The following is a 21,962-nucleotide window of genomic DNA, read 5'->3' as shown; positions in this document are numbered from 1 at the left end:
GCAGCTCTTTAGGAGTGTCATCACTCCTACTGATCAGAGAGAGGGACTGTATCCCCAGAAACACACACCCGGCAGATCCACCATGAACTGAGTACAAATGGCAGATGATAACCCACTGACTAAAACCACTTGTCCACTACAAAACACACACCCAGTGAAATCCACACATACAGGCCTAAGAAGCAGATCCCACCACTGATAGATGATCCAGATGTGTGTTTATTAAGTTGTATTCCAGAGAGGACAGACTAATACATAAAACATGTGTAAGTGAGAATAGCTAGACACAGTAAGAAACATAGAAAACCAACTATTGCAGGCACACATACATCTCTCACTGGTAGTGTTTGGCATCTCAGAGAATGTAGGACATGGATAGTGACTAAGTGTACGGCTAACTGCTAGGTCCATGCCATGTCGTTAGTCAATCAATTAACCAGAGAGCCAGAACAAAATAGAGGAATCAATCAGGTTTGAATAGGGATTTTCAAATCATCAAGGTGTCCCCAAGTACTGGTCTATAATCAGTTTTTCCTCTGAGTAGTTTATGGTTATATTAGGTTAGTGTAAGCTGATCCTAGATCTGTGGTTAGTTACAGGCAGTATGCGATGGGATGCGCAGGAGGCAGTATGTGATGCGCAGGAGTTACATTGGGGATGACAGTGTTCTGCCATTTTAACAAGGTAGGCAGCATACAGTGGGACTTGTAATAGGCGGAGTCTGTCAGGTCATCCGATGGGAGCTCTACATTCATTGGAAAAACATTTGTGTAGAAGAAGTGAGTGATTGAAAGTAGTAGGTATTGGTCAGAGTAGAAGTGGACACCAATGAGAATTAGGATTGGGTGTGAGACAGATGAATATAAATGACATTACAAGTTACCTTGACAACACACAGATGGGGAGTTTTAGGCTACATGACAATGGACATGACGAGATCAATGCATGAACATCAATTATTGAATCTATAATAGTTGTCTTTTCATTAAATATGATATATAATATATTATCAAATGCACAGAAAAACACTGATGTACAGTACAGTGGGTTTCTCTGGGTAAAAAAAACACGCACCTTCGACTATACCATTCAGACAACCCTACAAAAACATTACTCAACCATAATCCAACCAATATTCACCCTTCATTCAACCATTGTTCAACCATGGCAACTGTTATACAATGCATCTCCCGAGTACAATGCCAGTGTTTCCCCTATATTAATTTAGCAGTGGCCAATCGTTGTCAACACACAAAAATATGTAGTTTTTTTAATATGCAAAAATTCAAATAACTTTCAGGATAAAATGTTTTCAGTGTCAACGGAAACGACTAAAACCAGATATAAAAGTAGGTAGAAAAGCTAAGAGCTATATGTTTTAAAATAATATCATCTTTGAGAACTAACAATCACCAAAACAAAAACTAGACAGTCCGGGAGAAATTAAAAGTCAAAAAACAACATGGGGCCCCATAGATGTTATGTTTGAGTCACTCAAATGGCTTATGCCGTGTTCTTATGTTATGACAAAATGTGTAGAATTGCAGGAAACTAGCTTTAAAAGTCAAAAAATGTTCTCACCGCCCCACAGCAAAATGTGTTTAATTATGTGTAGAATTGTAGTAAAAGTGTAGAATTGCAGGAAATTAGCTTTAAAACAGTAACATTTTCAGTCCGCCCCAAGGCAAAGTGTAGAACTGCAGGATATTAGCTTTAAAACAGTAACATTTTCAGTCCGCCCCAAGGCAAAGTGTAGAACTGCAGGATATTAGCTTTAAAACAGTAACATTTTCAGTCCGCCCCAAAGCAAAGTGTAGAACTGCAGGACATTAGCTTTAAAACAGTAACATTTTCAGTCCGCCCCAAGGCAAAGTGTAGAACTGCAGGATATTAGCTTTAAAACAGTAACATTTTCAGTCCACCCCAAAGCAAAGTGTAGAACTGCAGGATATTAAGCTTTGAAACAGCAACATTTTGGCTCTGCGGCCAAGAGGAGGGCATCTACAATTTTAGGTCGGAGAAAACAGTACGCAACCTATTAATACAGGGGAATGTATATGGACTGTGAAATGTCAGAAGACCGTTGGTTGTCTTGTTGAAATAAGACAAAGTTTAATTGACTTTGTGAACCACCCTTCCATAAAAGGACTAGTTAGTTTATTGCACCACATGCATCATGTCTCAACAGTCTAAGCTGCTCAACGTGAGGATAAAGAGAACGTCAGTGAGAGTAACATGTACAAGGTAGGTGTGTAGACGATATGTCCAACTCCCCAACAAGAGTTCACTTGTTGACACTGGCCACGTCTGGGTCTCTGTGTCTGTGTGCGTGTGTTTGTGCCCACCCTGTCAGCAGCTCGATCCGCCCACAGCATTCATTTCTGGCCTCCACCGTCCCACAATGCACTGGGCTTATTTGGGCCAGTCCACTCGGCCAAAGAAGGGATGTGATTTGATGTCCTCTGCTCCTGCCACCCCCGCCCCCAGCCTCTCTATGGGGTTGAACTGGAGAAGCTACACCCACAAAATAAAAAACAAACGCTATTAACACTCAAACAAGGACAAACTATTTCGCTGATATCTCACTGATTGCATAGCAAACTAAGCAAAGTGAAAATCAGCGAAGAGAGCTTTCCTGATCTAAAACAGGTCATATAACATGCACACATAATATACATCTGGGTGATTCCACGCCAGCATGAACATCATTTTTTTGGGGTATCTTAGATTGTTCTGGAAAAACTCACATAGAAACTTGTTTGACATGCTTTTTACATTTGTGCGTGTGTGTATATATACACTGCTCAAAAAAATAAAGGGAACACTAAAATAACATCCTAGATCTGAATGAATGAAATATTCTTATTAAATACTTTTTTCTTTACATAGTTGAATGTGCTGACAACAAAATCACACAAAAATTATCAATGGAAATCAAATTTATCAACCCATGGAGGTCTGGATTTGGAGTCACACTCAAAATGAAAGTGGAAAGCCACACTACAGGCTGATCCAACTTTGATGTGTTGTCCTTAAAACAAGTCAAAATGAGGCTCAGTAGTGTGTGTGGCCTCAACGTGCCTGTATGACCCAGGGAAGCCAGGGCCAACCGCACCAGCATATGGTCTCACAAGGGGTCTGAGGATCTCATCTCGGTACCTAATGGCAGTCAGGCTACCTCTGGCGAGCACATGGAGGGCTGTGCGGCCCCCCAAAGAAATGCCACCCCACACCATGACTGACCCACCGCCAAACCGGTCATGCTGGAGGATGTTGCAGGCATGAACTGCATGATGAAAGTAGCCATTTTAGGCCCTTTTCAGACCGAAACATACCTCCTGTAAGACCCTATGATCCCTGTGAACCGTACATGATACAGACAACATCTTGGAGTATAATGACACAGATCATAAGGTCTTACAGAGGGCATATATAGGTCTGAAAAGGGCCTAAAATTGCCACTGTCATCATGATTTTCAAAAAAAAATCATAAGCATTTCATAAAAGCATTACAGACATCCTTCCTCCCAATGAAGTTTCTATGTGAGAATTGCCAGAACAATACGAGATACAAATATTTTCCGCTCCCATTGGTGGGAAATCGCACATCTGCCATGTATTCATCAGCTCACTCATTATAGCATCTATGCATTCATTAGATAATGTATTTGTGACATAAAGACAACAGTTTTAAAATGTGTGTAATGGCTGTTCTCCATGCCTATCATCACACCATAGGACATTCCATAGTAATCCATTATTAAACCCGGGCATGAGCCAATCAAAATGTCAGTCTGACTGTCATTAGATGGTGTCTTCTCAATTACGGGGTACCAATTGTGACTTTTTATTATAACGCATCACACACGCTGTATTAGATAGATCGACAGGAGCAGTATGAATGCTACCCAGTTTATATTAAACATCGGGATGAGGAATTAGCAAGGGAACTTTAGCCTAGTGCGAGCTACGTTAAATATAGGATGTATTTATACAGAGTGCGAGAGGTCTGTGTTTACTTTAGTACATGAAGTACTCATCAGTACAGAGGAGAATAGAAGAGATGAGTAGTCAACAGGAGGAGGAGCCACAATGTGTATTATAGAACAGAAGAGATGAGTAGTCAACAGGAGGAGGAGCCACAATGTGTATTATAGAACAGAAGAGATGAGTAGTCAACAGGAGGAGGAGCCACAATGTGTATTATAGAACAGAAGAGATGAGTAGTCAACAGGAGGAGCCACAATGTGTATTATAGAACAGAAGAGATGAGTAGTCAACAGGAGGAGCCACAATGTGTATTATAGAACAGAAGAGATGAGTAGTCAACAGGAGGAGGAGCCACAATGTGTATTATAGAACAGAAGAGATGAGTAGTCAACAGGAGGAGGAGCCACAATGTGTATTATAGAACAGAAGAGATGAGTAGTCAACAGGAGGAGCCACAATGTGTATTATAGAACAGAAGAGATGAGTAGTCAACAGGAGGAGGAGCCACAATGTGTATTATAGAACAGAAGAGATGAGTAGTCAACAGGAGGAGCCACAATGTGTATTATAGAACAGAAGAGATGAGTAGTCAACAGGAGGAGGAGCCACAATGTGTATTATAGAACAGAAGAGATGAGTAGTCAACAGGAGGAGGAGCCACAATGTGTATTATAGAACAGAAGAGATGAGTAGTCAACAGGAGGAGCCACAATGTGTATTATAGAACAGAAGAGATGAGTAGTCAACAGGAGGAGGAGCCACAATGTGTATTATAGAACAGAAGAGATGAGTAGTCAACAGGAGGAGCCACAATGTGTATTATAGAACAGAAGAGATGAGTAGTCAACAGGAGGAGGAGCCACAATGTGTATTATAGAACAGAAGAGATGAGTAGTCAACAGGAGGAGGAGCCTCAATGTGTATTATAGAACAGAAGAGTACTGACCTCCACCAGTAGCGACATGGCCTCCTCAGATACAAACTCAGGGACGTTGAGGGCCGTGTGGCGACTGATACCAGCTGGGTGGCACTGCAGCAGAGACTGGGGAGGAAGAGAAACGCACATTATGCACATCAAAAACATGCGCACACAATTACATGCATTTATTTGACACCTGGTCGGATCACATTATTCTAGCTCGGTGTCATTCAGACGGTGAAATGTTATCCAGCCTGGATCAACCTCCACGGTCTCAGATACACATCAGACAAACCACAGTTTATTTATCTGTTTCCGTCACTACAAAAGCTGTTCATGTTTCGGCTACTGTCTGTGTGAAGCTGCCACAGAGGCAGACAGAGACAGACCCCCAGCCTGCGGAGGCCACTACAGGAGAAAAGCTGACTGGATAAACAGAAGACAAGAGAGAGGGAGAAAACACCTGAAATAATACTGATCATAGCAGAGATAATATCAGTGTGATTTCACTGGGCTGTTGCTCTTCCTTGTGACCTAATGGAAAAGGTTGTTTTTCACATGGGGAGAGGTTAGTGGAAGAGATGGAAGGGGGAACTCAGACAGACAGTTATTCTGTTGAAGTCACTATAAACATGCATTACAAAGGGAAACAGAGTCAGGCAGGTGGTAATGTAATTGGGTGTGTGTGCACCTACACCACAGGTAGTCGTAATTACTGTGTTACAACAAGCCCTTGAGATTTTACTTAAAAACCCAGCGCAGCCCAAATGTTGAAAAACACAAGCCAAGTAAATACACTTGAACAAAACTATGACCACAACAAGTGTTCGTCCCATGTTTTATGTACTGAAATAAAAGAGACCAGAAATGTTCCATGAGCACAAAGCTTATTTCTCAAATGCTGTGCACAAATTGCACACATTTGTTAACATCCCTGTTAGTGAGCATAATCCATCCACCTGACAGGTGTGGCATATCAATAAACGGATTAAACAGCATGATCATTACACAGGTGTACCTTGTGCTGGGTAAAATAAAAGGCCACTCTAAAATGTGCAATTGTGTCACACAACACAATGCCACAGATGTCTGAAGTTGAGGGGGCGTACAATTGGCATGCTGACTGCAGGAATGTCCACCAGAGCTGTTGACAGATAATTTAATAAGAGAATTTGACAGTACGTCCAACCGGCCTCACAACCACAGACCCGTCAGTGTATGGCGTCATGTGGGCGAGCGGTTTGCTGATGTGAACTAACCCCACTGCCCTCATGGGGCACTATGATATGGGCAGGCATAAGCTACGGACAATGAACACAATTGCATTTTATTGATGGCAGTTTGAATGCACAGAGATACCGTGACGAGATCCTGAGGCCCATTGTCGTGTCATTCATCCGCCGCCATCACCTCATGTTTTAGCTTGATAATGCACGTCTCCATGTCGCAAGGATCTGTACACAATTCCTGGAAACTGAAAAATGTCCCAGTTCTTCCATGGCCTGCATATTCACCAGACATGTCACCCATTGAGCATGTTCGGGATGTTCTGGATTGACGTGTACTACAGCGTGTTCCAGTTCCCGCCTATATCCAGCAACTTCGCACAACCATTGAAGAGGAGTGAGATTATGTTCCACAGGCCACAATAAACAAAACGATGTGAAGGAGACGCGTGGCGCAGCATTAGGCAAATGGCTGAGTTGTTTTCTGATCTAAGCCCCTACCTTAATATTTTGGTATCTGTTACCAACAGATGCATATCTATATTCCCAGTCAAGGGAAATCCATAGATTAGGGCCTAATTAATTTATTTCAAAGGACTAATATCCTTATATGAACTGTAACGCCGTTGACTGTTATTTATATATTTTTTTCAGTACAAAATATTTGTATGTGTGCTTCCCTTTATACAGTTGTTTGTGTGTGTGTGTGTGTGTGTGTGTGCTTATGTGAGATTAGCATGGAAAAACCCTGTTAGTTCATCAGTTAGATCGGTTGCTTTTTCCAACACATGCTGCAGGAGATATGGCTCAGATCCCAGCAACAGTCAAGATCGCCCTGGGCAAAATCTTATCCTGCAAGGATCAAGAGCTCCTGTGTGTGTGTGTGCGCAAGGATCAAGAGCGCCTATGTGTGTGTGTGTGTGTGTTTTGTGTGTGTAATATACCTCAACTAAAATCCTCAAAAGAGAAATCTGTGGGTTTGTTGAAGTTCTGCCAGTAAATGTATTCACAATGTTAAAACAAACTTACAACCTGGCTGTCCGTTTCATCTGTTTCATCTAGTGATGGGAACTAAAGATCGTTCAGATGAAACTACGCCACTGGCAGTCAGTTAGGATTTATTCAAATTTAAGGACAATTAAAAGTTTGAGGAGTGTTCTGGACCTGTCACGAGTATGTCTGTGTTCTCGAAGACAGTGATATCTCCCTCCTCACCAGTCCTCATCTACCCCTGACCCAGGAACAGCCACAGCAGTACATCACCAATAGATCTGCTCTGTTCTCCCACCTCTTTACTGATCTAAGGTCAGTCAGCTCAGCCCAAGGAGTCCTGAGAGCTGGCTCGCTCTTCCATCCCAGCCCTGATCCAGGGACAGAGAGCCAGGAGAGGGCCCAGGGAGAGGTGACCCCCTGCCCCAGCAGATGGAGCCCAGGCTGGGGGATAAAGTCACACCGCTGCCCCTGGCACCAGCCGAGAACCAGGGGGAGAGACGGGAGCCAAGACGCAACTACACACAGACACCTCCAAACACACAAACAACAGATACACACAGGCATATATGTATGTATGCATGTATGTATACACACACACACCCACATCCACCCTGGCACAGCTAGCCAGCCAGGGAGAGAGGGAAGAGCCAAGATGCACCTACACACAGACACCACAAAACACCTTCCACACACACACCTGACAGAGATAGTCACATGTCCACCCTGGCACAGCGAGAGCGATGGCCAGAGAGAGCCAACATATACCACCACACAGATGTCTTCACTGCCCCCGCACACACACAGGCATCCATCTAACACACAGCCACACTGATGCCATTTGTCCTCTTACCTTGCCTATGAGCAGCTCAAACAAGATGGCTCCCAAACTCCACCAATCACACGCTGCCGTCTCCTCGCTGATACCGCCCACCTCTACAACAAAGGAGAGAGAAGCGATAATATGACATGTAGCTGACAAAACATCAGGTCTGACTTGTGATTAGCGCAATTCCTTTAAATTCACTATCCCAAAATTAGAATACCACATAATAACACTATGAAATGACAACGACTTAATATTTTATTTAATTAACATATTACACACACACACAAACCAGTGAGGAGCCAAATGTGTGTGTGTGTGTGTCTCGTAAAGGGGTGATTTGCATAATAAAAAAGCAGTCAAATTGAGGAAACCGTCTGTGCTGCAACTTCACACCATCTGCATGACCTGACCTCACACACAAAAAAAATTGAAAAGCGCACACACACCCTCAGAAACACACACACATACCCTCAGAAACACACACACACCCTCAGAAACACACACACACACAGAAACACGCACACACACAGAAACACGCACACACACAGAAACACGCACACACACAGAAACACGCACACACACAGAAACACGCACACACACAGAAACACACACACACACAGAAACACACACACACACAGAAACACACACACACCCTCAGAAACACACACACACACACACACACTTAGAAACACACACACACACCCTCAGAAACACACACACACACACCCTCAGAAACACACACACACACACCCCTCAGAAACACACACACACCTTCAAAAATACACACACCTTCAGAAATACACACACTTCTCCAGTCCAGAGACACAATACATGATAATACACTTCCACTTAAAGCCTTCATCAACGTTTCCCTCCTGCCCTCCATTTCATCCTCATGTTAGTTCCAGCTGCCTTGTATTAAACATCACTGGTCTGTCGTCCTGTCTGATAGTTCCAGCTGCCTTGTATTAAACATCACTGGTCTGTCGTCCTGTCTGTTAGTTCCAGCTGCCTTGTATTAAACATCACTGGTCTGTCGTCCTGTCTGATAGTTCCAGCTGCCTTGTATTAAACATCACTGGTCTGTCGTCCTGTCTGTTAGTTCCAGCTGCCTTGTATTAAACATCACTGGTCTGTCGTCCTGTCTGTTAGTTCCAGCTGCCTTGTATTAAACATCACTGGTCTGTCGTCCTGTCTGTTAGTTCCAGCTGCCTTGTATTAAACATCACTGGTCTGTCGTCCCTATCTTCTATTGTTTTCAATTCAATGCTATTTTCCAGGCAGGTCTTCTGGAATTGTAAAAGCAAAACCAAATCCACAAACATTAAATTCCCACCTCCATACTGTATCTCTCTTGTTCAATTAGTCTTTCTGTTCTACTACTGAAGACAAACCTCAATGTTCCCCCTACACTGTAAGACACTGTCAAGGTGAACGTTGTGTCGGCCGTGCGTCCTTCCTCTAACACCACCTCCCTCTCCCTCTTGTTCCATCTCTTCCTCCCTGGGCTCTCCAGGCCCCTGGCTCTCTCTCCCACAGAGGAGGTTAGGGGAGCAGGGACACACAGCCGGAGTGACAGGCAGGTCGGCTGGGGGGGCCACTGGTGCATGTGCCATTTGTGTGTGGTGTATGTGTGTGTCAGTGGTCTTGTCTGTGTGTTGGTGTGTGTTTGTGCGTGCGTGTGTTCCACTGGGCACCAGATGGCCCCTTGTGTCTCTCTCCACTCTTCTCTCCAGAGGGGAGCCTGGTAACCCTGGGGCCGGGGCCCAGGAGTCAGAGCGTGTGTGCCCAGCGACCAGGCTCCTCAGCTGGGGAGGAGGAGAGACAAAGCTCCATCTCCTCCAGGAGGCTCCAGGGGGTTCCCTTTCAGCCAAGGTTAGAGAGCCCCAGTTCGGGCTATGATACTCCTCGCTCTGGCCGCCCTTAAAGGAACATCCAGCCAGCACTCGCTCACACGCACTCTCTCACACACACACACGCGCACTCTCTCACACACACACACACACACACACACACACACACACACACACACACACAACTGAGCAACCAGTCTTCAGGGCTCCCCATGACCACCGTTTTGACAGCCAAGGAGAAGAGATCGTCATTGAACAGACTAGTGATACCTGCGTGGGTATGAGCTTGGGGGGAGGATACTGGACACACACGTCTCACAGCAAGGTCAATTGTCATCACAATGGATTAATGTCTGAGGAGCTGCAGGGAGAAGACAGCGGAGCTGGCTACACTTACCGCTCTGTCAGAGCAAGGCAGGAAGAGAGAGAGGGGAAAGAGTGGGTCACTAACAAAACCCACTCGTACAGTAAGCCTCCGTTTTACATGACTATAATACACACATGAGTTCATTAAAAATGGCTCCTTTCCACCTTGTCTTTCTTATTTCATCTAAAGGGATGGGAGCCTCTGCTAATCTTTACAAAAAGAGTGGGAAAAAAAAGTCAAGGGAAGGCCAAGCCAGCTAAGAGACAGTGAGTGGAGCCACACAGTGTTCTCAGCCCAGGTGTGATGTCTAACGGCAGAATCGGAACACAACTTCCCTTTTCTCTACAGCAAAGGAGTTCCCTCTTCATCGGTCAGTCGTTTAAGAAAAGCACTCTCTCCTCTCATCTCTTAGGGCCAGGAGGAACATTCTCTCTTCTCCTCTCTCTTCTCCACTTCCCCAAAACCAACCGACTGCCATTGTTCGAAGGGGAAGTGATGTAGGAGGAAGTGAAGAGAGGAGGACCGGAGAGTCTGGAGCTTCTCACGCTTCAGGTAGAAGTAGTTGACGTTAACCACATATGTACTTACTGTGGTGTTGAATACAATAGGGAGAAGGGGAATCTAAGTCCTATCTAAGTGAATCAGACATTAAGTGAAAATGCGCATATTATTATCAACACCATTGTCACTAAATAACATGCTGTTAGTTTGATGGGGAGGAGGGATGTAAAAGAAAAATATTATTTTGGGTGATTTGTTAAATAACAGAAAAGCACTCTGGTGTTTACAGAATCAGTTCTAATCTCAGTTAGAGATAATAAACAACTAATAGATCATAATAAAATAAATACTTTCCCAGTCCCCTCCTATGTTTTTGGGTGTGAGTGTGTTGAAAACATGTTGTCTCTCTCTCCCTCTTGACACAAACACACACAGCGCCCTGTCACAGCAGGCACCCTGCAAGCTCTCTGGCAAACAATCATAAATCTGTCATCAGGAATGAACCATAGCTGGGACTGACCCTGTCTGGGTAAACAGCAATACATAAGGGGGTGGAGTAAGTACATCTGTGGGAGGGGGGATTACAGAATGACATTGATGTAGATAGAATGATAGACAGAATGGAAAAAGAGCGTGAGATTGAAAGAGTGAAAAGTACGAGTTAAAGTGAGACTTAGAGAGAGAGAGCAAATGAGTGAGAGTGAAGGCTATAAAGCAGAGATAGAGAAGTCAGACAGACACTCACAGACATGGCATGAATCCCTCTGCTGGATCCTCATGGCTAATACACCTACCACATACTGCCCAATGAACAGTGCTCAACCAGATGCGGAAGTAACCACCGACACACATAAACGAGATCTGAGATACACCTATTATGGACCTACAAGTCCATCTACGCAGAAGCTAGTCACCATACGGTAGTCACCATACCCTTTTAAAATAATCCAATATCTTTCACAAATTAAAGTAGGACAGCGAACAGCTGACCTACACACTCCCTAACCTCTGCCTGCTTATTCCTCCCTCATCTGTCCTTAGTGCCTCTCCGGTTGACCTCTGGGGCTTGATCATTTGACATACACTGAGCATACAAAACATTTCTCTTTCCATGGCATAGACTGACCAGGTGAAAGCTATGATCCCTTATTGATGTCAGCTGTTAAATCCACTTCACTCAGTGATAGATAGACTGAATTTTGACAATTGACACATGGATTGTGTATGTATGTGTACCATTCAGAGCGGGAACGTGCAAGACAAAAACGGGGTATGGTAGTAGGTGCCAGGCGCACCGATTAGTGTCAAGAACTGCAACACTGCTGGGTTTTTCACGCTCAACAGTTTCCTGTGTGTACCAAGGATGGTCCACCACCCAAAAGACATCCAGCCAACTTGACACAACTGTGGGAAGCATTGAAGTCAAAATGGTCCAGCATCCCTGTGGAAGGCTTGACACCTAGTAGGGTAAATGCCCTGACGAATTGAGGCTGTTCTGCGGGCAAAGGGGGGACAACTCAATATTTGAAAGGTGTTCTTAATGTTTGGTATACTCAGTGTATGTTCCTCGGTGTCGAGTTCCTATCTCCAATATAATGCCTTAACACACGGACAGTGTTCTGCTGCTCTGGACTGCCTGCCTGCCTGTCTGTCTGTCTGCCCGCCCGCCCGCCTGTCTGTCTGTCTGCCCGCCTGTCTGTCTGCCCGCCCGCCTGTCTGCCTGCCCGTCTGTCTGGCTGGGGGTTCTGGAATATAACATGAGTGGAGAGAGATGGAGCTTTGCTTTCATACTTATTGCACTCTGTCATACATTTGGTTTGGTCAAGAAGGATTGGGAGGGGGTGGGAGAGAGAACTTAAGTATATAAAAGTATATACATCTGTCATTTTTGCTTTAATCCAAAGCGACACACACAGTATCTTAACTATATGTGTCGCACGCCGTCTGGTGTTCCAGTACAGCGTCATGCGCCATCAGTGTTGCAAGTACGTACACACGCACACACAAGGTGCGGTAGAGTCTTGTGTGTAACAGCAGTGTGTTTAGTCAGCCTTTAAACAGCATGCCAGGGCTTCCACAGGCATGCTCAGGCCACAGGAGAGGTCAGTCTCACCACGCCAACACAGGCTGGCGCCACACTACCCTCTACAGGACACCCCAGGAACTACATTCAGTTCCTAAATCTATACTTTTTTTTCAGTCCATTTTTAATCTGTTTAAAACATGTCAAAACTATAGAAGACAGTAATCGTGTGTCATCAATACTCACAGAAAAGTTTGGCCTTCTGTGCATCTGTGACTAGGTTTAATTCTCTGGGAAATGTGTTGGTTTAAAACTTGTTTGTGTTATGAGGCGGCTGGTAGCCTAGTGGTTAGAGTGTTGGGCCAGTAACCGAAAGGCTGCTGGATCGAATCCCCGAGCTGATAAGGTAAAAATCTGTTGTTCTGCTCCTGAACATCCCACTGTTCCCTGGTAGGCCTTCATTGTAAATTAGAATTTGTTCTTAACTGACTTGCCTAGAGGTTAAATTTTTAAAAATGAAGAAATCACTGAATGAGAACTCTCAAGGCATGCACACCAAAACAATGTCCTCTAGTGTGTTATCTGTAGATCTACACGTATGAATGAATTGGCTCTACTGCCATTTAAACCCACTTTCCCGAGGCCCCACATACATAGTGAACTGTTTACGTGGTCTTGCTCCTGTATGAATGAGGCCTTTGTGGGAGATGGGAGGGAGAGTGGCCTAGTTGTGTCTGCATAACATGAACCTCTACACAGCCTCACTACTAACCTACTGAGGCCTTCTGCTCTGGAAACACACACACACATTTTTGAACATTTGAGTCATAAACCCTGAAATGGTTACAATAGTTTTTTTTGCCTCTGTGATTTCAGAACTACTTCATACAAGGTCTGTGTTTGTAGGCTTACCCTGGCGTGACGTTTTGACAAGTGCGCAAATCTCTCTCGGACAAGGTCACTTCAATCAATAATTAGCATAGCACATTTTTGTGAGTAAATTGAGCCCAATATATTGATGACAGTCACCTTGTCCGAGAGAATTACACCGCTATCAAAACGTCATGGCAAGCCTACACCAAACACACAAATGTATTTTTTCGTAAAATTCACAATGTGAAAAATGAACGGCGGAAAAACCATTGGAACCATTTCCGTGGTTTTATGACGTGTCCACTGAGGCGGTGTGTGTGTCTCTCACCTGGTGCACTGTACATGTTGGTGATGGCCTCCCTGTCGTAGGAGTCCTCCACGTCACTCCAGCTGCAGAAATACGTCAGCTCAACATGGCCTAGGAACGAAGGAGCGAGAGAGAGAAAAATGAGTCATGTCAACAAACCAAAAAAGAACCCTTTCCAACTTATCTCAACACGTACACACACACACGTCTCCAACTTCCAAAAACAGTGTTTGTGTCACCCTGACTCCCTCGCTCTCTCTGCACACAACAGTCCACTCAGCTGACCTCTAGAACACTTACACACCTCTTTACCTCCTCCCTCTCTCTAACAGAGCTATTCCAGCAGCACACGGCCCCAGTGATTACTCCTGTTTAGCTACTAACGGCTACCAGTATCATTAGGACTAATGTTGCCATTAGCTAGCCGATGGCATCAGCCGGAGTTAACCAGACTGATGCACTACACTACTACTAGGCTGTTGATAGCACTTCAGAACAATAATTACACACAGAGGGGAACACAGGGAGACCAAAAGAGCCACTCAGATAATTAGACAAGTGTCCATAACAAGGTACAGCGAGATGATGGGACTAGAAAGGGAAGGAGAGAGATTCAAGCTTGGGTCGGTGTAAAACAAAGATAATGCTTCGGAGGGAGTTTCCAAACCACTGGTATCAGACAGATAGGCGTATGAGTGGCGTGTCCTATCTATATGAATATATCTGGCAGAACTTTAGTAGTTTAAGCTTTGAAGGAAAAGTGAAAGATAATGAAAATTATGAAATAGTGTGAAAGTCTTAGTACTTTGTTTCATAACCTCTCCTAGTCGACAAAAGGAAATTAGATTGAGGCCTGCATATTTCTCCTAACGCATATAACTGGGTCTACACAACACGTATGATGGGCGTTCACTTATAAACGCTATATAGAACCACCAATCATAAAGCCCTGTTGCTTCAGTAGAGCTGTGTGACCTCTGACCTTTGCTGTTGATGAGGATGTTGTTGGGGTTGAGGTCCTTACAGACGATGCCCTCCTGGTGGAGTGAGTCCAAGGCAGAGACCATGTCCACCGCCCAGCACCTCACAAACTCCTCTGGAATCCTGGCCTGGGACGCTAAAGCAGACAACTGGTCAAGCTCTGCAAACAGCCGAGACACATCCTTATCTGACTCTACCATGTCCTCCACACCAAACACACCAGCCTTACTGGCCTGGAACTGGGACTCAACGCCTAGTGCACTCTCTGCCCCAGAGCTGGCCCCTGTCCCATCCTGACCGCGGTTGGAGCCAGCTATCGTCCCATCTGGGTTAAGAACCAAACTGTCAGGGTGTACCTGTGGGTTCAAAATGGCTTCTAATCTTTCAGGAAGTGAGCTAAGTGAGTCAGCGAATGGAATGTCTGTGTTGGAGGAAGAGAGCGAGACTATAGACACAGCGCTGGCAGGGAGGAAGTCCTTATTCGGGAGTACGGAAGCTCCGGAAGCCATTTTGGCATCTTGTCCGAAGGCCAGGCCACAGTCGTCCCACAGGGAGGCGCAGGGAGAGGAAGAGGTGGTGCGTTTGTTCCTCGAGGGGAGGGCCCGCCCCACAGCCAGCTCCTCCCCCTCCTCAAGCTCATGGTGGAGCTGCAGGACGTCCGGCTGGATCAACTTAGGGGAGGCTTTGGCCTCCTGGGCCAGACATACCCCTGAGGACACCAGCTCCTCCTGTAGGGCCTCCACTTCCCCAGTTACCCCCACCAACCCCTCCCCACCAATGACCCCAGGCAGGTTGACCAGGAGGTCAGGGGGTCGACCCTCGTCCTCCACCACTGCCTCTTTAAAGGAGATGACTGGTACCGACTCATTAGAGCCCTGGTCACTACCATCCAGACCCCACCGGTCAGACCCACCTCCATGACCTTTCACCTCCTCCACTAAGTCCGACAGGTCTGTGACTTCAGAGCCCAGGTCAGAGGTGGCCAGGAAGGGGAGCGGCTTGGAAGGGTCTGGTTTGGGCCTCAGCTCGGCTGAGTCAGGACACCACGTCATCTCGCTAGCACTGTCCTTACTATCGATGCGGAAGAACTCCATGGGGGTGCGTTTGGACTGGTCCAACGAGAGGGGAACGGCGGGGGAGAGCAAGGGGCTGAACACCTCGCCGTGGTTCTGCCCGATGTCCTGGCAACGCCCGTTGTTGTGATCCACGGCCGTCTCAGTAAAGAAACGCAGCTCCTGGGCGCTGATTGGAGAGCAGAGGCTGTCGTTGCTAAGCAGTGAGCGAGTCCTGGAGGAAGTGGTTGTCGTGGTGATGGTGACATCCAGCGACGATGCTTCCTGTCCTCTCGACACACACACCTCTCCCTCCTTGTCCTCCTCCTCCTCCTCCTCCTCCTCCTCTCCTAGAGCTTCTGGTTCTACCTTTTCTTGCTCGTACTCATTACAGAGATTCAGATAACTGTCGGTGCACTCCTCTAACTCAGAGGTCACTCCAGAGTCCAACTGGGGCCTAAGGCGGTCAGCCAGCCCAAGAGGCAGAGCACTCTTCTGGGGGAGGACAAGAGAAGACTCCCCTTGCCTCTGGAGCACACATCCAGGCCCAGTCCCAAAGCTGCCAGAGTCCAAGCCCAGCTTGGGAGCAGCATGTTGGACAGAGTGGACTGCCGTGGTGTGGCTTTTCTGAATGAAGGGAATGTCGAAGCTGTCCTCCGGGCTGGAGTTACGCAGGAACTTCCCAATGTGAGACCATAGCTTCCCACCTGGACAGAGGAGAGGGAGAGAGAGAGAGAAGAGACAAAGAGATGGCAGAGAATTGTAACTTGTTTAATGATCAAAGTAAGAAGGTGGGTTGTGCAAAAGGTAAATAGAAGGAAAAAACAACATATATGGTGAAAACAGTTTAATTGTTTTGGGGACTCAATTACCTCAAGGGTCATGATAACATTTAGAAACTGTCCTTGGCAGGCAGAGAAGAGCACACACTCCTCCCCAAACACACACACACACACACACACACACACACTCACTCTAACCCAGCTGTGGTGTGAGTGATTGTAGGACAGCATCTGTTGTGTATGATGAGACTGAATAGGGTGTATGCTGCGAGCGGTGATAATGATAGTAGGGCAGCACGATCACTTAGGAGGAAAAACAACCACATGTTGGACTGGAGAATGTCACTCAGGTCACTGCCTCCCTCTGTCTGCTCTCAACTACTTTGCTGGCTGTTTGTCTGCTCTTCCCATGTGGGACAGATTCGCTATACTGTAATGCACTAGTTTCAGCTGTGCTTTTCTTAGACTTGGATTGTATCTAGTTTTCCAAATCAAATATTGCGCTAGTCAATCAAATATTTGAACTCCATATGAAAAACGCATTCATTTTCTAAATTATGGTAAATCAATAGGTGCATAACAAAAAAATTAAAAAATCTATTTGTCTTTTCGCAAGTTATACAAGTGTGAAGATAGCAGTTACTCTAACTGCTATCAGTGTCTGTCTCTTTCACACACGCACACACACGTTGGTGAGTGGAAAATAAGGATGCCCAGGTGTTAGCATAGCTAATGAAGCGCAGCACCACCTGGTATTCAGAATAATGACCTGTGACATACACCCAACTCTATCAAACATCTGTCTACAACAAGGGTAGGCAGGCAGGCAGGGAGTGAGTGAAGGGAGGGAGATAAAGGAGAGAAGAGATATGAAAGATGGAGAGAGTGAGGGAGACTAAAGAAGTGTGTATCATACCCTCAGCGTAATGTAGCAGAAGAAACACAGTGTCCTCTGAGACAATGAACTTCCTCAGCCGCACCATGTGGGGCACAGAGTGAGGCATGATGGTCCGCTTGGGTCTCCCACAGTCACTGCTCTTCCTCAAGCCCTGAGGGAGGGAGGGAGACATGAGGAGGGATGAAGGAGAAACATTGCATTGAGGTTGTGCAAACATTGCCCTGCCAACCCGACTCCCTGTGTCTGTATTCATTAAGACATATACAGTACATCTGAGTTATTCTAGACTTCAGTGCAGGAATGAGTGAGAATGTGTGTGTGTGTGTTTGTCGTCTGTGCCTGTGGCGTGCTGTTCGATGGCATCTGGCACACGTCTCGCCCCAGAGCAGGAGAGCTGACAGGGACACGGCCATTAGAATCAATTACACAGGTCACACTCAGGGCACATGGTGACTCTCACATACACACCGTTACACTCAGGGCACATGGTGACTCTCACATACACAGCGTTACACTCAGGGCACATGGTGACTCTCACATACACACCGTTACACTCAGGGCACATGGTGACTCTCACATACACACCGTCACACTCAGGGCACATGGTGACTCTCACATACACAGCGTCACACTCAGGGCACATGGTGACTCTCACATACACACCGTCACACTCAGGGCACATGGTGACTCTCACATACACACCGTCACACTCAGGGCACATGGTGACTCTCACATACACACCGTCACACTCAGGGCACATGGTGACTCTCACATACACACCGTCACACTCAGGGCACATGGTGACTCTCACATACACACCGTCACACTCAGGGCACATGGTGACTCTCACATACACACCGTCACACTCAGGGCACATGGTGACTCTCACATACACACCGTCACACTCAGGGCACATGGTGACTCTCACATACACACCGTCACACTCAGGGCACATGGTGACTCTCACATACACACCGTTACACTCAGGGCACATGGTGACTCTCACATACACACCGTCACACTCAGGGCACATGGTGACTCTCACATACACACCGTCACACTCAGGGCACATGGTGACTCTCACATACACACCGTCACACTCAGGGCACATGGTGACTCTCACATACACACCGTCACACTCAGGGCACATGGTGACTCTCACATACACACCGTCACACTCAGGGCACATGGTGACTCTCACATACACACCGTCACACTCAGGGCACATGGTGACTCTCACATACACACCGTCACACTCAGGGCACATGGTGACTCTCACATACACACCGTCACACTCAGGGCACATGGTGACTCTCACATACACACCGTCACACTCAGGGCACATGGTGACTCTCACATACACACCGTCACACTCAGGGCACATGGTGACTCTCACATACACACCGTCACACTCAGGGCACATGGTGACTCTCACATACACACCGTCACACTCAGGGCACATGGTGACTCTCACATAAACACCGTCACACTCAGGGCACATGGTGACTCTCACATACACACCGTCACACTCAGGGCACATGGTGACTCTCACATACACACCGTCACACTCAGGGCAACATGGTGACTCTCACATACACACCGTCACACTCAGGGCACATGGTGACTCTCACATACACACCGTCACACTCAGGGCACATGGTGACTCTCACATACACACCGTCACACTCAGGGCACATGGTGACTCTCACATACACACCGTCACACTCAGGGCACATGGTGACTCTCACACACCGTCACACTCAGGGCACATGGTGACTCTCACATACACACCGTCACACTCAGGGCACATGGTGACTCTCACATACACACCGTCACACTCAGGGCACATGGTGACTCTCACATACACACCGTCACACTCAGGGCACATGGTGACTCTCACATACACACCGTCACACTCAGGGCACATGGTGACTCTCACATACACACCGTCACACTCAGGGCACATGGTGACTCTCACATACACACCGTCACACTCAGGGCACATGGTGACTCTCACATACACACCGTCACACTCAGGGCACATGGTGACTCTCACATACACACCGTCACACTCAGGGCACATGGTGACTCTCACATACACACCGTTACACTCAGGGCACATGGTGACTCTCACATACACTCAGGGCACATGGTGACTCTCACATACACACCGTCACACTCAGGGCACATGGTGACTCTCACATACACACCGCTAGTCTTGATACATGGTGGCTTTCACACACACACAGCCAGCCTGAATACTAGGGACTGACACACACAATAGTAGGAATACTAATTCACCACATAGACTTACTTTCAAAATAAAGGTCTCCTGGGTTCTCTTATCCATAACCAGAAGAACCTGAGGGGAAAGACAACATTCAAATCCAGAAATAACATTACAGTATCCCTCCATCTCATCCCTGCCTCCCTCCGTCTTAAATCATGTCTGTTTCACCTCCCTGCACCCCCCCCCTCCCTCTTAAATCATGTCTGTTTCACCTCCCTGCACCCCCCCCTTCCTCTCTCTTTCCTGACATCTTCATTTCTTTTCTCCTTCACTTCTCCTCCTCTCTCTGACATCTCCATTTCTCTCCTGCTCCCTCTCTCAGGGGAGAGCTGGAGCATATGTGGCGGGGTGTGTGTGTGTGTGTTTTATTCTCTGTGACCCTGGCTGGGCCCAAACAGGTGCAGGCTAAATGGATATGAATGGAGTTGTGAGTAAACAGAGTGAAAGTGCTAGCCAGGACGCTAATATAATTAACACACCAACATCAGGGATGGGGGAGAGGAGAGGAGGCGCAGGGGTGAGGAGCTCTCTCCATCTGTCCCCCTATCCCCAATTAAAAGTGAGAGAAGGAGGGAGGAGAAGAGCTGTGTATGTCATTGTCTATTAGGTGAAAAAAGCAATGTTGTTGTCTTTCTTTGGCCGCCATTTTTATATGCACAGAATAAGGGAGCAAATACCCGCAGGTGTTTAGTGGTGTTGCTGAGTTGTGTGCAAACATTGTATGGTTTTAGTTGTGTGTAGGGCCTCACTAACGTGTGCTACACTGTGTCCATTTGATATGTGTTTGGTTGTGTATAGTGCTGTGGCTCTGGCCTGTGCTGAGCTCCATTGATTCTGTGTTGTGCGATGTCCGCTCTGCCTGCCAAGTCATTTCATGCTCCAGTGCTGGAGTCACTTTGCCAGCAGCTGTTTGAGAGGACCAGTAACCTAAACTGACCTTGTGGCACCCCGACACACACACTGGTTTCCTTTCCTCGTCTCCTTTCCTTGATCCTAGCTGATTTTAAAAAAGACATGGATAGGTGAAAACAGGGTAACACAGTAGTCTTTCTACTTAGATCCAGGAAAGGAGATGAGGAAACCACTTCGAACCGATGATAACTGCCCACAGGATGCTTCTCTATAGTCTAAAGTGGCTTCCCTTCCATCTGCACCAACCTAAAACAAACAGTCTATATGACTGCCCTTCAACCCATCCTTCCCCCAGACTGACCTTATCGATGACCCCCAGCACCATGTAGGCCCTGAGCTCCTCGGCTGGACTCTGTTGACCCCCTCTGCAGGTGGCGGGAGAGCATTGCGCCCCCATGGCCTGAGATAGATGGACATAAGATAGATTTTTATATAACCTTCTACAAAGCCAGGCAAGTTATTGAGAAGAAATGTTGTCTTTTACAATAATGATTATACGGGTGCATCAGTGAGCAAATGAGATTGTTTGTAGCCACTGACCACGGTCTGTGTTGACCCTTGACCCATGCTGTTTCTCAGATGCTGATTGGATATCTGCTCAGCACGCATCAGATACTCAGCCGTCCTTCTCTTCACAGCCTCCCGCCTCGTAGGGCTGGGCTCGCCTGGAGAGAGAGGAGAGGGGGAAATGGAGGGAAGGAGAATTATGTAAGATACAAACACTTAGAACCAGCCAATTCAGATTGCAAAGCCAATCAATCAAATTGGAGCGGCAGGTAGCCTAGTGGTTAGAGCGTTGTAACCGAAATGTTGCAAAATTGAATCCCCAAGCTGACAAGGTACAAATCTGTCGTTCTGCCCCTGAACAAGGCAGTTAACCTACTGTTCCTAGGCCGTCATTGAAAACAAGAATTTGTTCTTAACTGACTTGCCTAATTAAAGAAAAGATTACATTTTAATTTAAAAAATCACGTGCCGCATTTGCACCAATACACCATTTCCCCCTAAACGGGCAGAACTCGTTTAGGTTTGTATGAGTACGAGCAAGGGCGAAGACAAGAAAGAAAGGGAGAGAGAAAACGAGAGAGTGTGAGAGGTATTGAGTAGTGTAGCAGTGTGAGTCTGGACTAAGAGCTGTAATTGACGTTTTAAGGGGTGTTGAGTTAATA

At 46.4% G+C, this 21,962-nt stretch overlaps 1 protein-coding gene across 1 annotated transcript in view; it reads right to left on the bottom strand.

Moving 5' to 3' along the window:
- Positions 1 to 201: 201 nt before the first annotated feature.
- Positions 202 to 21,962, bottom strand: part of rps6kc1 (ribosomal protein S6 kinase polypeptide 1) — a 54,533-nt gene continuing 32,772 nt past the window's right edge. Inside the window, exons 8-16 of the mRNA XM_029676389.2 lie at positions 21,334 to 21,458; positions 21,095 to 21,193; positions 19,906 to 19,953; positions 17,610 to 17,742; positions 14,861 to 16,618; positions 13,900 to 13,989; positions 7,979 to 8,061; positions 4,937 to 5,032; positions 202 to 2,514 (exon numbers count right to left, since the gene is read on the bottom strand). Of these exons, the coding sequence (XP_029532249.2) occupies positions 2,413 to 2,514; positions 4,937 to 5,032; positions 7,979 to 8,061; positions 13,900 to 13,989; positions 14,861 to 16,618; positions 17,610 to 17,742; positions 19,906 to 19,953; positions 21,095 to 21,193; positions 21,334 to 21,458 (2,534 nt within the window). The 3' untranslated portion in view covers positions 202 to 2,412. The remainder of the gene's footprint in view (positions 2,515 to 4,936; positions 5,033 to 7,978; positions 8,062 to 13,899; positions 13,990 to 14,860; positions 16,619 to 17,609; positions 17,743 to 19,905; positions 19,954 to 21,094; positions 21,194 to 21,333; positions 21,459 to 21,962) is intronic.

The sequence above is a fragment of the Oncorhynchus nerka genome, linkage group LG13 (assembly GCF_034236695.1).
Source record: "Oncorhynchus nerka isolate Pitt River linkage group LG13, Oner_Uvic_2.0, whole genome shotgun sequence".
In the NCBI taxonomy this organism is placed as follows: Eukaryota; Metazoa; Chordata; class Actinopteri; order Salmoniformes; family Salmonidae; genus Oncorhynchus; species Oncorhynchus nerka.
This window is presented reverse-complemented; position numbering and strand designations above follow the sequence as displayed.